The sequence below is a fragment of the Pleuronectes platessa genome, chromosome 20 (genome assembly GCF_947347685.1).
Source record: "Pleuronectes platessa chromosome 20, fPlePla1.1, whole genome shotgun sequence".
NCBI lineage: Eukaryota > Metazoa > Chordata > Actinopteri > Pleuronectiformes > Pleuronectidae > Pleuronectes > Pleuronectes platessa.
In genome coordinates, this window is record NC_070645.1 from 18,149,992 (window position 1) to 18,163,793 (window position 13,802).

Below are 13,802 nucleotides of genomic sequence, written 5' to 3' on the forward strand. Positions count from 1 at the left end.
CACGTGTTGAAAACAACAAACCAGTTCTTTGTATTGGGCCCATTCAGGAGCTTCTTCACCTCTTTTCCGTGGAGGTTATGTTTACCCTCCTGCCCATCTGTTTGTTTCTTTGTTTATCACCAGGATTATGCAAAAAACTACTGAATGGGTTTCCATGAAACTTGAGGACATGAGCCAAGAAAGGACTCCAGAGAGTCCAGATACAATCAGGCAGATCCAGGATTTAATTTTTCACTTTCTTTAACATTGTGAGAATGGCTGTTTTTCACCAACTTCCCAGGGAATGATGCATCATATATATAAGTGTGTAAAATGTAGTGTGGCTTAATTGAATTTAAGGGGATTATTGGGCCTTAGTGGATTTATGTGCTCTGCTGAGACCTTGACCATGAGCCGTCACATATTTCAAATTCTGTAAAGTTAAAAAAGTCGTTGCGTCATTGTTTCCCAGTACCACCCAAGAATAGCTGTGGTTATTCAACTGGATCTGATCTTTGGAACAGCAAACCAAAGTCATTCTGAGGCTGACGTGCTTCATTAATCCACGCAGTAGTTTATGCTTTGATAAGACAGTTGGGAGCATTAAAAATGTCCAAAGCTTTAGATTTCCACATTTAATCCTGCTCATCCAGCTGCGGGGCATGGAAACTTCCAGAATCCAATTTTGTGCTGCAGCGTCAGTGCTCGGTGAGATTGGCTCTGGATTGGGAATCTGCCTCCTGCACGCACACCAGCAGAGAGGCGGAGGGGGGGTAGAGGGAGAGTTAGTCGACTTCTCTACACCCAACACGGGTCAGTCATATCCAACAACACGTCAATAATGTTGAAGTTTGAAGTCATGTCATCAACGACCAGGTGATTCAGTAAGATCCCTGGTTCTCTGCCTTGACGAGTCGTGAGCCTGAATGATGAGGATGGTTTTGTGCAACCATGTGCACACTGACTTTGATTCTCACAAACACTCAATAACATCCACTCTGAATACGATCGTATCACTTGTACACACAATTTTATGTAAAAACGATCACCAGTCAAAAACATTAAATTTAATTTTTTATATATGCAATCATATTTGTCTCTACAACCATCTGGGGACCCACCCAGGATATAACCCACGACCCTTGGGACCCCTCGGTCGCCTTACCTTTAATATAAATACAGTGTGTCCCTCATAGAGCTATTTTATGTCCTCTACTGCCTTCTGCTGGTTCAAAAAGGACTTGACAGCTGTTGTCAACATTTCAGTGAACATTGATCTCTCCGTCTTTCCGTATGAAGCTTATGAATATTGTTATTTTTTTTGTTATACTTGTCTGTCCATGAGTAAGTCCTCCTGAGGCCCTTAAAGACATTTTGTTTGCCCTCACACTGGTCGAGGGTTAAGGACAGAGGATGTGTCACTTTGTGTAGATTGTGAAGCTTTATGAGCCAAATTGTGATTTGTGAATATGATCTGTACAAATACAATTTCATTTGATTTAAAAATGGATTAAGCTCCATCCGCCAGTTCTCCTTCTAAGCTCTGCTGTGTTGTTTCTATTGCTCAGAGATGATTATCATATGGAAGATCAAAACATTGCATGTCGTCAATGTTAATCCTCAGCATGCAGTAACATTTTCAGCCACATGGAGGGGGCAGCAGATTGCACTGACATAACAACACACAATCATGAGATACAAGGACATCTAAGGTGACATGGCTGTGCGACATGCTGGAGACCAGTCTGGGGCTTGAGACTGATGTTACTGGTTCTCAGCCCCCCGTCACCACCATCCCACGTCTGCTCCACCCCTGTCGATCGGGCCCACACACACAGACACACACACCACTGATTTCCCCGGGCGCCTCTGGGTCACAAATGCATGTATCTGCTGCTGTGTGAACATGAAGCGGGGCATTCATGAAGGGAGCATGCGTGCCGGGCGTCCCCCTGAGGACAGAACAGTGGGATGCTCAGATGTTGCACTTCCTTTAAGTCTGCAGGCCATGAAAGGCAGCGGAGGCCAAATGAGACTGAAGCTTCTGGTTCAGGGAAAAGACAAATTTGGCTTTTTTTAAATCAGACTCACACAAACAGAGTCACTACAACTCCTGTGCCCTCTTTTTGTGTATTAATATACACACCCTGCAACCACTTTAAAGATAATATTAGTGAGCTTGTATGAAGGCTAAATTTGGTGAGTTTCCTTGTGCACTTCACACGACATGGCGTGCCGTCGTGTTTGTGAGCCCCATGAAACCAAAGTCCCTTGTGTCTCGCTTGCATGTGGCCTTGTCAGCAAACTCTGACCCCCCCCCCCCCCCACTCTGTCTGCACCTCAGAACACATCTGACAGCGGAGAAGAGGCGGTGAGAGGATGCATCAAGGGACAGAGGATGTGTTGTTTAAGGGAAAGACAGATGTACAGCGTTTGGGATGTTAGTATTTTCCACTTAACTTCTCTCGCTCTTTTTCTGTAAAGCAACAGAAAAGTAAGGTGCAAGTGAAGCATCAGCAGGAAGTCGCTGAAATAATATAAAGTATGTACAACAAGCCTCAGATGTGCTTCTTTTCAGTAGCGTTGAAAATTGTATTGTACTTCTCTATCGTAAACAGTGGGAACTGGTGCTACCATATTGGTGCAGTTGAATTTCCAGCTCCAGTGTAACATGGCCTACTTCTCTCTCCACTGCTGTTGCTCGTCCTCACTGACTGCATGTGCTCTCTCTCTCTCTCTCTCTCTCTCTCTCTCTCTCTCTCTCTCTCTCGCGTTACCAGGGAGACAGCGAAACCGTCTGGAGCCAATGGACACCATTTTCGTCAAGCAAGTGAAGGAGGGAGGCCCCGCCCACGGAGCTGGACTCTGTACAGGTACACAAACACACACACACACACACACACACACACACACACATGGGCATACAGTGCAACACACAGTCTCCACGCTGCACTCCTCCTGTTAACGGGCAGATCTTGAGATTAACTCTGACTGTCTCACATTTGACCCCAAAATCGCCGCTCGATGCCAAGATTTCTTCACATCTGTCCTCTAGGTAATTCCACTTCCTTGTAACCTGCCAGGCAAAACAGAGATGGGGTTACAAAATAACAGATGGCTCCTTTGTGGGAGGTTGAACAAAGTGTAATATGCACACTGTTATATCAACTGCGTCTCCCACTTTGTTTCTCTTATTAATCCACAAATCATTTCTTATTACGAAGGATAAAAAAAAAAATACTCGAACAGACTCCCCCTCTGGTGAAAAGAACTAATCAGCTCTTTTTTTTTTCATTTTCATTTCCCGGGAATGTTGCTGACAGCTGAAGCTCCGTGCAGTAAACGTTATTGCCAGGTTCACGCTCTGTAATACTGGAAATGTCAAGTGGCCGGGACAAATCCTGTAAAGCCCTGTGCCTTTTATCTGATCACTCTCCTTTCCTCTCCTGGGACGGAGGAGTGTACTGTTTTCCCACAATTATCTAGTTCCTCTCCTGAACTCACCTCTCGTCTTCAGGAAATGTTAATGGCTGTGGATCCTAGCACAGGATGGATCCTAACATGGGGTCCCTTCAAATAAACCAGTATTGGTGTTTCTGCTTTGATCTAAAAGCAGATGTGTGTTTGTGCTGGAGGAAGAAGCCGCGGAGGAGTTCACTCGGACTGGACTCCAGATAGTTCTCCTGGACAGTCGAGGTCTCAGACCCGGTGGTCGTAGAGTTCATTGTGTCGACACTGTGGGATTGTCCTCCTACTGACATAAGATCTAACAGTCTGTGTGGACACCTTCAAAAGAAGCTGAAGAATAATTTATTCAAAGTGGCCTGTGCCTTGTTATCGTACTGTTTTATGTGTTTATGCTTTTTGTTAGATTCTTTTACTGTTTACTCTTGTGAAGGACTGTGACTTGCTCTATGAAAGATGTCTGATTACATAAACCTAACTTACTTTCTTATTCTGTGATTCTGTGCAGGGGATCGTATCGTGAAGGTGAATGGAGAGAGCATCATTGGAAAGACGTACTCACAAGTCATAGCCTTGATCCAGAACAGGTACGATTTTGCTAATGTTTCATTTTATGGTTCATCTAAAGGAAGACTAGGCAAAGCAGGAAAATTGCCCAGAGGCCTAAATTTGATTAATTAAACATTTACATTATCGCCTGTGACGGACTCCTTCAACTTGTGACCCTGTTCTTTTTTAGTTTATATTTATAATCATATATTATCACATCAGAATCAACAGGGGCCAAATGTGATGAATCAGACCCTGATTCTAAAATGACTGACTCAGACTCTGGTGCCCGAGAGCTTATCTCTTCACCACCATCACTTCGCTGCGTGTTTGTGAACTAATGACACAGAAAATAATACAGAACCGTTGTGAAACGTACTATCGAAAACACACAGCTTTGCAATTTGGATTGTTTCCTTATCGCTGACAAATGCACATGTAACTTTCACGCACCATTAACCCGCAGCTGCAGAAGGTCGGATTGTACGTGTACAACGTTTGTCATGGCTCGCCCCTGATTGAACTCTCTGTTCTAACAGTTTCTCTCCTTCTCCCATCTCCCCCTCACGTTTTCATCAATCAGCGAGCCCTCACTGGAGCTCTGCGTGATGCCAAAGGATGAGGACATTCTGCAGCTGGTAAGCATTCATTCATCTGTTGATAGTTGCCTCCAGTCTATTTCTGATCTTGACCATGAAGCCTGGTATCGATCGTCTCACGTCAGGTGGGCTGCGTTTCTAAAACCTGTCAACCTCAGTGTTGAGTGATTTAAAAACTAATAACAGAGGAACAGACCCAGTGTTCTGACTCCACACACAAACACACACAGACACACAAACACACACACACACACACACACACACACACACACAGCCAGCTCACGCCAGTCAGTCAGCCCCAGCAGACGATAACGCAGCACCAGACCACGTCAAACCAGTCGCCACACGACGCCTTTCACCCCAGTTTGAGAAATCCTCTTTGTTGGAGCAGAGAACTGAGTCGGATCCCACTGTGTTGCTGAATTCCTCACATAGCTTGTTAGTTTGGCCGCAGCTTACCAGATGCCACAATAACTTGCTTTTGGCATTTTGGAATGAGTGAGGACTCACAAGGCTCAGGAGTTCAAATGAGCCATTGAGAAACGCATGAGTTCAAATTAAAGCTTCATTTGCCAGCCGGGGATTTTAGGGAAAATTTTATTTTACAGTTGTTTACAATGCGAGGGGTCAAACTGCTCTTAATGTGCCACGATACAAAGTCAGTTTTAAAGAATAATATACATTTAACTGCAGATTTCACTCTCTGTTAATCCTCATCAATACAAATTTAGTTTTTCTACATATTCTAGTGTCTAGGAAATTATTATTATCACAGCAGAGTTTCCATTAATTAAGCCGTGCAGCGTTATATGAATAAAGTGTCTGTGTTTGCTTTTAAATGTGTTTATGTGTTTGAGTTTTCGGAGGCATGGAGCCCACACACTACCGGAGGGAGTACAGCTGCAGTCAGCTGACTCTCCTCTTGGTACACTGTTTACAGCATCGAGCGAGCGAGTGAGCGAGGGAGGAAGCCAGTGTCGCTCGGGCAAGCGTGTGTGTTTACGCTCGCCCAAAAGTGAACGTACGATAGGGCAGCGTCGATCAGATGAGTGGAAGGAGGCGAGTGGAGAGAGTGTGTGTTTGAGTGAGTGCGACTGAAATGCCTCAGAAGCCAGAGAGGGGGAGGAGAGGTGCCGCTGTGAGCAGGTGAGAGTGACAGCACGGGGGGGAAATGCTGAGTGTGTGGAGAGAGGAGAGAAAACCTGCGTATTGCAACAGCAGTGTGTGTGTGTATGTGTGTGTGTGTGCGGGGTAAGAAAAGGAAATAACGGGGATGAGCACACAACGACTCAGAGGATAATCAGGTCCGTGAAAGACAGACACTGCTGAACTTCACCTCTATTCTCATTCTATCTTATTCTTCCGCTCTCAAACTGTGATTTTTCTCGGCTCTGCGATCCTTTTGCACGATGTATTTTTAGCCTGTGCTGAAGTCGCTGTCTTTCTCAATGTGTCATCTCCATCGCTGTCTGTGTATCGCTCGTTTCTATGTGTTCACCTGTTTACTCTTTCTTCTCCTCTCTGCTTCTCTAACCTGGGGACTGCAGTTTTCCAGGGATATCACAGCTCTGGTAAGAAGGGATTCTGTACTAACCAATGACTTTCCTTTAATTTCTCTGTCCTGATGATTCAGAAGTTTCTGACTGTAATTTGTAGGCGGTGGCAAACTCCCAAAAAAGCCCATTTGTAATTCCCCTCCTTTACTGGGATGAGTGTATGCAGTCTTAAAAATAAAGATGAGTTCACTGGAAAAAGAGACATCATCAGTCAGCAGACCTCTGTACTTTCCTCATAATGAGATTAGTTTATATTTGCCTTGGTTCATGCAAATGCAGAGGGAGGCACCAGGCTGCAGACCCACCGCTGCTGTAACTTGACACCTCAGGTGGAGTGCCATCGATTAAAGTCCAGCACCGTAGCGCTCTCCCTTTTCATTTTCTCAAGGGCTCTTGAGCTGGGAGGATGAGGAAATATAACGAGGTCAGCGTGCAACCGGGAGATTTTTCTGAGGCTGTCCGTGACGATACTTAACTGGAGAGTGAGCTCTAGCGAAGTTTAAGGGGGTATCTCAGAGTTTTACTCCAGGAAAGTACCTTAGTCTCTACAGTGACAGTAGAGTTTTAGAGCCATGCTGACTGAAGTTGCGTTAGCTGCCACCAGCAGACAGAGACGTCCCCCGTTCTCCCTCTCCTCATGCCTCAGAGCACAGAAGGTGGGTAAACCACTGCCGCTTTAATCCTGACTTCTGGCTCCGAGGGTTTATTCTGGACTTTCCAGCCTTCTTTTTCTATTTGCTGTTCTTTTTCCCCACATCTGGTGCTTTTTATGATAATTTGTAAAATGGCATACTGTCATATTTGTTTGCCTTCTCCTAGGAGAGAGATTGAGAAACTTTCGAGAACAATTGTTGTGTTTGTTTGAAAAAGAATTTCTGGAACGCCATGTCTCTTAACCATTCTGTTTATTTATTTTGGAAAGGCAGAATCCAGTTGTGGGTCTGTCACTTACACTTATTTGAGGGACTGCAGTCACATCGTTTGTCTTTCTGAAAATCTCTTCACATTAAAAAAAGACTCATGTCAATAATTGACACTCTCAGATTACCTTTGTTTCTCTAGTCTTAAAATGCAAGCAGCCACATTGCGGTGGTGCAGATGAGGTATTTTATAAACAACAGATTGATACTGAGGGAGATGAAGTCTCAGGTTATAGATGTGTCAGTATATCGAGCATTAAAAAAATCGGTTGCCCTGAGCAGGAAAATCAAACGATGGCCTAAATAGAACAGTCTTTGTATTGTCTGCTATTTTTGGATGTGCGTTTGCAGCAGATTTTTCATGGAAGAAGTCTGATAGCTTCACAAATAGCTCCCTTTTTTTACGTTGTTGAGAGGGTCTAATGTATCCTGTTCCGGGTTTGGCGCAATGTTCTCTGGCAGTTTAATGTGATCTATTTCTGCTCTCCAGCCTCTCTGCAACCTAAGTGACACAATGTCCTCTAATCTCTTGCAGGCGTACTCCCAGGATGCATACCTCAAAGGAAACGAGGCGTACAGCGGAAATGCGCAGAACATCCCCGAGCCCCCTCCCATATGCTACCCTCGGATAGAAGTGAAGGCTGCGGGCATGGCCCAGGCGTCAGAGCCTGCCCCGGTCAGTGAGACCCCTGGAGGGCCAGCTCACGGACCAGGAAGAAGAGGGGGAACCGCTGAACAGAGTCACCGCGTGGAAATCCCTGTTCCGCCGTCACCCCCACCCCAGCAGACATCAAAGTCTCAGGCTGTGGTGTCTGTCTGTAATGACAGTATGAGGATAGTAGCCATGCCTCCTGATCCAGTTGACAGGGGGCCCTGGGTCGCTCGGGCGGGCCCCAGTCACAGGACAGAGGAAAACCGGTACAGTTCTCCACCAGATTCTGGATCAGCTAGACCCAGACCCCTTATTCCCTCAGTACCCGGGGGTGCACAGCTTCAACGTCCCTCTTCCCATCCCGTAGAAAGTCCGGTCTACTCCCCGTCCTCAAGTTCTAGACCTGGTGCGATCCATGTGGACCCCTTAACCCCACCTGCACGGGCACCTGTCCCTGCTGCATTGCCCGACACGTTCTCCACTGCTGTCTCACCCAACACCAACCACTACTCGCCCTCTCCCACAGCCTCATCCACCTCCCCACACCAGAACATTGACTGGAGAAATTACACCACCTATAAGGATTACATCGACGCCAAGAGGCTGCACTCGTATGGCTGCCGCACCATCCAGGAGCGCTTGGACAGCTTGCGTGCGGCTGCTAATTCTAATTCTGCGTACGCCCAACAACGTACGCCTCCCCCTTCTAGCCCCAGCACTAGAGCGCCATCAGTCTCCCAGGTCAGACAGAGGAGCATATCCAGTGATCGTTGGATGAATGCAAAGAGTCCAGGTACTACAGTCACAACTCCATTACGTAGCGCCTCCCAGGAGAGGCTTGGAGGTGGAACGGAGAAGACGATACCAAACAGGAACTGGCCTCGGAGCTCTTCCCAAGGCACTCTGCCCTTCTCCTCCCCGACAGATGTTATCAAACCTCGGGCACGGTCTTGCGACTATCTGGGCCAGCAGCCTGCTGAGCCAGGTAGGGTTGACAAGGCAGAGGAATCCAGGGCCGGCAGGCAGGGAGCAGGCCTGAAAGTTTTACCTCATCTCAACAGGAGTCTCCCTGGACAGGAGAGCGAAGGGCGAGGAAGTGGATTATCTAGCTCACCTTTAGCTGCTCCTGTGTTTACTAAAGGTACAACAGACTCTGTAACACCACCCAGGACAGACGGGGTCATAATGAGACCCTCACGTCTGCCTGTAAAAAATGCCATCTCAGACTCTTTACCTGCCTTACCCATCAAAACCACAGACCCTCTTAAAGACCAAAGAGCTGCCATCAGTGGCAACCATCTGGGGTACCCTTCTCCTCTGCACCTCCAGCTCAGGTGCAGGGCTGACAGTCTGAAAATGGAGAATAGGTTGGAGGCCGGGTTGGCTGCCAGGTCCTCCTCCTGCTCTGGTCCGTCCTCTAAAATGCCCACGCAGAGACAACTTGGAACTTCCTCTGGTACCTCCACTAGCAACGGAGCTGTGACCCCAAAGCCAAAGGTCAGAGAAACCTGCACATCCACCAGCTCATCTGTACGAACTAATGGCGGTCTTGCAGAGGGAGTAGAAGGACCTGATGCAACAGTAGTTGTCCTAAGAAGAGACAAGAAAACCGAATCTCCTCACATTCGCCCTCCGTCCTATGTACTAGCTGTAAATGACTGCGGTGGAGGAGTCACTCATAGGTCACCACCTTTGGTGAAGGCCGGCTCTGCCGATGCAATGTGCTGGATGTCCAACGACGGCTGTAGGGAGACGCATTTAAGGAGACTGGGCGACACACGACACACGTCTGGATCCAATAACCTTGATGGCTCCCTGGATTCAATCCCTTTTATAGGTAAGACTGCACCCAATCCATAGAACCACCTTCTCTTCAAACTCTGTCTCTATAGAAGACAGAGTTAGTGTGTTTATTCTTGAAAAGCAAGACATTGTGTTGAAGGTGATTGTGTTGAATTAAAAAACAAAAGCAGAATTTCCAGTCACAGCAGAACGTGTCCTCTAGGAATTTAAAAAAATTAGTTTTGAACTCAGGATGACACTGTGTCAGGTGTGAGGTTGTTGTGTGTAACTTCCACACTGTTCTACAGGTAACCATGACGTATTCAAACCTCTCTGGCGTCTGAGTCGTGCAGCACAGACGCACACACAGACACACACAGTCACACTCAATAAACGCGCCCTCCCACTCTCTGAAATGTCTCATATTCCCCCCCCCCAGTGTTGCACAGCAGTAGAAACCTAAGAATGTCGCCCTAATGGACTGTGACATAACCGAGAAATAAGGTCATTCCTGCAGCAATCCGCTTCAATTATACCTCATAGTACAATGAGTGGAACAACTGCTCTATGTTTACTGTCTGACACACATTTTGTACTGGGAGCATCGCTGTGCTGCTGAAGTACGTGCAAAATGTCACATCGCTGCCTGTTTACGTCGAGGAGGAATCGTATTCAATTTTTTGTTGTGTTTTCTGTGTCATCCATTGAGCGTCAGAGTCGTGGTTTCACTTGTTGTGTTGTTTCGACTGAAGTATCGTCTGAAGTGGCTTCCGTTGTGTCATCTGGCAGACGAAAAACAAGCTAGAACTCAACCTCGCATCCACGGCCGCGCCGCCATTGGTGACTCACAACCAGCCAATGAGAGCGGCTCTCGTATTCGCCTGTTGTCCCGAGAGCGGTTAATCCTATCGTCTTCTAGCACCATTTCCCTCCTGTGTACACAAACACTTACCGTGCATCTAGATCTAGATTTCATTTTATCATTGCACTTCCCAGTGTTTTCATTTAACACCGGAGATTTTCTGTTTCTTTTCCAGAATGTGAGGGTAAAAAGTTGAAGAAGCGATTTCCTAACATCAAAATGGATTTCACGTTTATTAGCTAGAGCCAAAAGCTGGTTAGCTTAGCTTGGCATAAAAAGTTGTTAACAGGAGCCTGATCCCAAAAAACGAATAGTTTGTGTTAATTAATAAAAAATTGCTGTGTAATAGCAATAATTTGGGGTTTAGTATTATTTATGTATCGGATAAAGGCTGAATATTCAATCTCAATTCAACATCAACATAACATATGTTGGATTTTTCCTTTGGACAAGAGAGACTGATTTCTATCTTTTCATACAGATATTAATGGATCTGCATTGTTCTCCAACTTTACTGAAAGCTTAAAGTCTTGATGTGACATCATACGTGTCGGACATCAGTGGGTGTCGCCGTCTTCCCAGAAACAGAATAAAAGCTAAACAAACAAGTGATTACATGTAATAGGCATCGGGCTGAGGTTTCAGAACAGAGGCTTCTTGTGTCATGGGAGCTGATCTCTCCAGGTTCGAGGGGAAAGAGATTTCAAAGCAATAAAATGTGTCATTGAAAGACAAACGTTTGAATCGGTGCACTGGCATCTATGGGAATTTAATCCTTTGACAGTTGTATGTGCTTAAATTCATAAAAACCATGATTTCAAACCAGTTTACCAAAAATAAATCTCCTCCTGTCGTCAAAAGACCATAAATACGAAGAACTATTCAGCTTTTTGCTCTATTTAATTCTAGACAGTCTTCAGGAACATCATATTTGGTTGCCTGCATCACCACCGCCGCAGATATGATTCATTTCTCTCAGTGTTTGTTCAGCGTTCGCGTCTCTCAATTTGTTTTTAGGGCTCGCTATCGTGCTGATACTGCATATCAGATGTTATGACACACTGCTGTCTGGGAGGGTGAAATGTTCGCTGACTGCGTTGCACGTGTGTATTTAACAGGAAAGGTGTTCCAGCTTATCCGACAAGGAACGCGTGTTTACTTTCTGACTGCATCGCTCTTTTCTTTTCAGCTTCTTATTGCAGCACTTTACAGCCATCTGCTGAAAGGATTAGTCTAGTTGAGATAGCGCAGATGAATGAGGCATTGTGTATTTATTATTATTTAATTTACAATGTGATGTTCTATTACAAAGGTGTATGTGAGGTCACTAGAGTTGAATCCTGCCCATCCTTCCATTTAAAGCAATATATTCTATTCTTGTTTTGGAAATTTATCACTAGATGTTCTTTGTTGTTTTGAACCGATGGGTCCTTGATTTCAAATAGTAAATACAAATGTTTTTCCTCATTCAATAGATGGATTTATGTTTCTCACCATGAGGCTAAATTCCTCCTGTTCTGTCCTTAGATGAACCGTCCAGTCCCAGTCTTGACCTGGACAGCACCATCCACATCCCTGCCTCTGCCGTCATATCTGCAGCACCCATCATCACCACCATCCCACCCAGCCCCACCTCGCCATCACCCCTCTTTCGTCGACAGCTTTCACATGACCAAGGTATTGTTTTTTCTATTTTATCGCAAAATATGAAATTAGGCAACAGATTGAACTCAATATCACAGCTTACGGACACTTTTTAAATGATTGTCTGACCCTCTCTTAATAGATTCTCTCCGTCTCACAATTATTGAGTCCGATTCTGGAACAAAAACCGAGCGTTCCAAGTCGTACGATGAAGGTCTGGACAACTACCGGGAAGAAGCCAGAGGGTGAGTGGCTTCACACAAAAGATTATTACTCCACATTCCTCTCGTTCCAGCCCTTTCAGTATGATAATGTTTTCATGTCTCTTTCATGTAGGAGGGCTTTAATACCTGGTCTGAAAGGTCTTCGGAAGGTGAGTCCAGTCTGTTTTTTTTATCAACCGTACATTTGTTAGTCAGCTCTGTTCAGCAGCTACCTGCCGAGTTTATCAGCTCGTTAGGTCACACCCAGAAGATAACACTTTACAGGACATAGTTACGGCTCTAAAAGCGACGTCAGGCTTGTTTTTGGTAGATTATTGATTCAGAGGGTGTGGATGTGTATTTTTTTTATCAACTTTTATATGGTAGATCCTTTAAAATGTGACATTGAGACGCACCAGTATAACTCTTGATTTATGCTAATGGTTTGACTGGTCTGGACGTGAGGAGTTTCTGTCTTTAACGTTTCCCGTCACCTTCTCATCCATCGCAGGCAGTCGACAGGTCGTCAGAAGATTCAGGCTCCAGGAGAGATTCTTCATCTGAGGTCTTCTGCGACGCCACCAAGGAGGGTTTGCTGCATTTCAAGCAGCTGAACACAGATAAGGGAAAGGTGTGCACCGTCTCCGTGTAGCTTTCCTATCGTATACAAGCATTACATGACCCGTTTATTAACAGTAGTGAGTCTGACCCGGTTTGACGATGTCCTCTATTTGAACTTAAATCTGCCTTTGACCTTGTTGCCTCAGGTCTTGTCTTTACGATGTCATGCATAGCAGCTTATTTTGTTGTTTAACTTCTATTTTGCTTTGTTAATCTCTCTGTTTCTCTTCAGCGTGTTGGTGCGGGGATGCGCCCGTGGAAGCAGATGTACGCCGTGTTGAGGGGCAACTACCTCTGCCTGTATAAAGACAAAAAGGAAGGGCAGGCTCACGCCAACTGCCAAGTGGTGGACGAGGCCCTGCCAATCAGCATCAAGGCCTGTCTGATTGACATCTCCTACAGCGACACCAAGCGCAAGAACGTGCTGCGGCTGACCACGTCGGACTGCGAGTACCTGTTCCAGGCCGAGGACCGGGAGGACATGCTGGCCTGGATCAGGGTCATACAGGAGAGCAGCAACCTGGATGAGGAGGTGAGACCCAGCGATTCCGAGATACCAGGCTTAATCCAAATTCCTTGGAAATGTGTTTCTTTGTTTTTGCGTAATCTTGCTCATCTAAGAAACCTGGAGGCATTAAGTTCTCAGGTTGCATGTGAGTCTCAGGAGCGCTCTGAGGGAACATCTTTACATCTCACACAAATCCTCACCTGAACTCAAAGATGAACTGATTCTATTTTTGGTCACAACGACGACAGAAAAGTGTTTATTCGATAAAAATGATTGTTTGATGACATTTAATATCTAAAAAGCTAAAGTGCAACTTCACTGTGACATAATAACGTTCTGCAGAATCACTCTTACTCCCCCCGTGTTCCGACAGGTTGGCGGAGGCGAACAACTGCCTCGGCTGTAATTCTACTTTTATTATGATTTTATTTGCAGACTTTGGCAGCTTGTACAGTTCATCAG

The 13,802-nt window shown here is 45.6% G+C and overlaps 1 protein-coding gene across 2 annotated transcripts in view; it reads left to right on the forward strand.

The window, feature by feature from the left end:
- LOC128425968 (rho GTPase-activating protein 21) overlaps window positions 1-13,802 on the forward strand; it is a 67,359-nt gene that overhangs the window by 44,301 nt on the left and 9,256 nt on the right. Inside the window, exons 5-13 of one of the 2 annotated variants that reach the window (XM_053412803.1) lie at window positions 2,760-2,852; window positions 3,953-4,031; window positions 4,577-4,631; window positions 7,604-9,557; window positions 11,892-12,041; window positions 12,151-12,253; window positions 12,345-12,381; window positions 12,723-12,842; window positions 13,065-13,364. In XM_053412803.1, the coding sequence (XP_053268778.1) occupies window positions 2,760-2,852; window positions 3,953-4,031; window positions 4,577-4,631; window positions 7,604-9,557; window positions 11,892-12,041; window positions 12,151-12,253; window positions 12,345-12,381; window positions 12,723-12,842; window positions 13,065-13,364 (2,891 nt within the window). Of the gene's footprint in view, window positions 1-2,759; window positions 2,853-3,952; window positions 4,032-4,576; window positions 4,632-6,482; window positions 6,805-7,603; window positions 9,558-11,891; window positions 12,042-12,150; window positions 12,254-12,344; window positions 12,382-12,722; window positions 12,843-13,064; window positions 13,365-13,802 lie in introns of those variants that run through there. The other variant, XM_053412804.1, reaches the window with a different exon arrangement.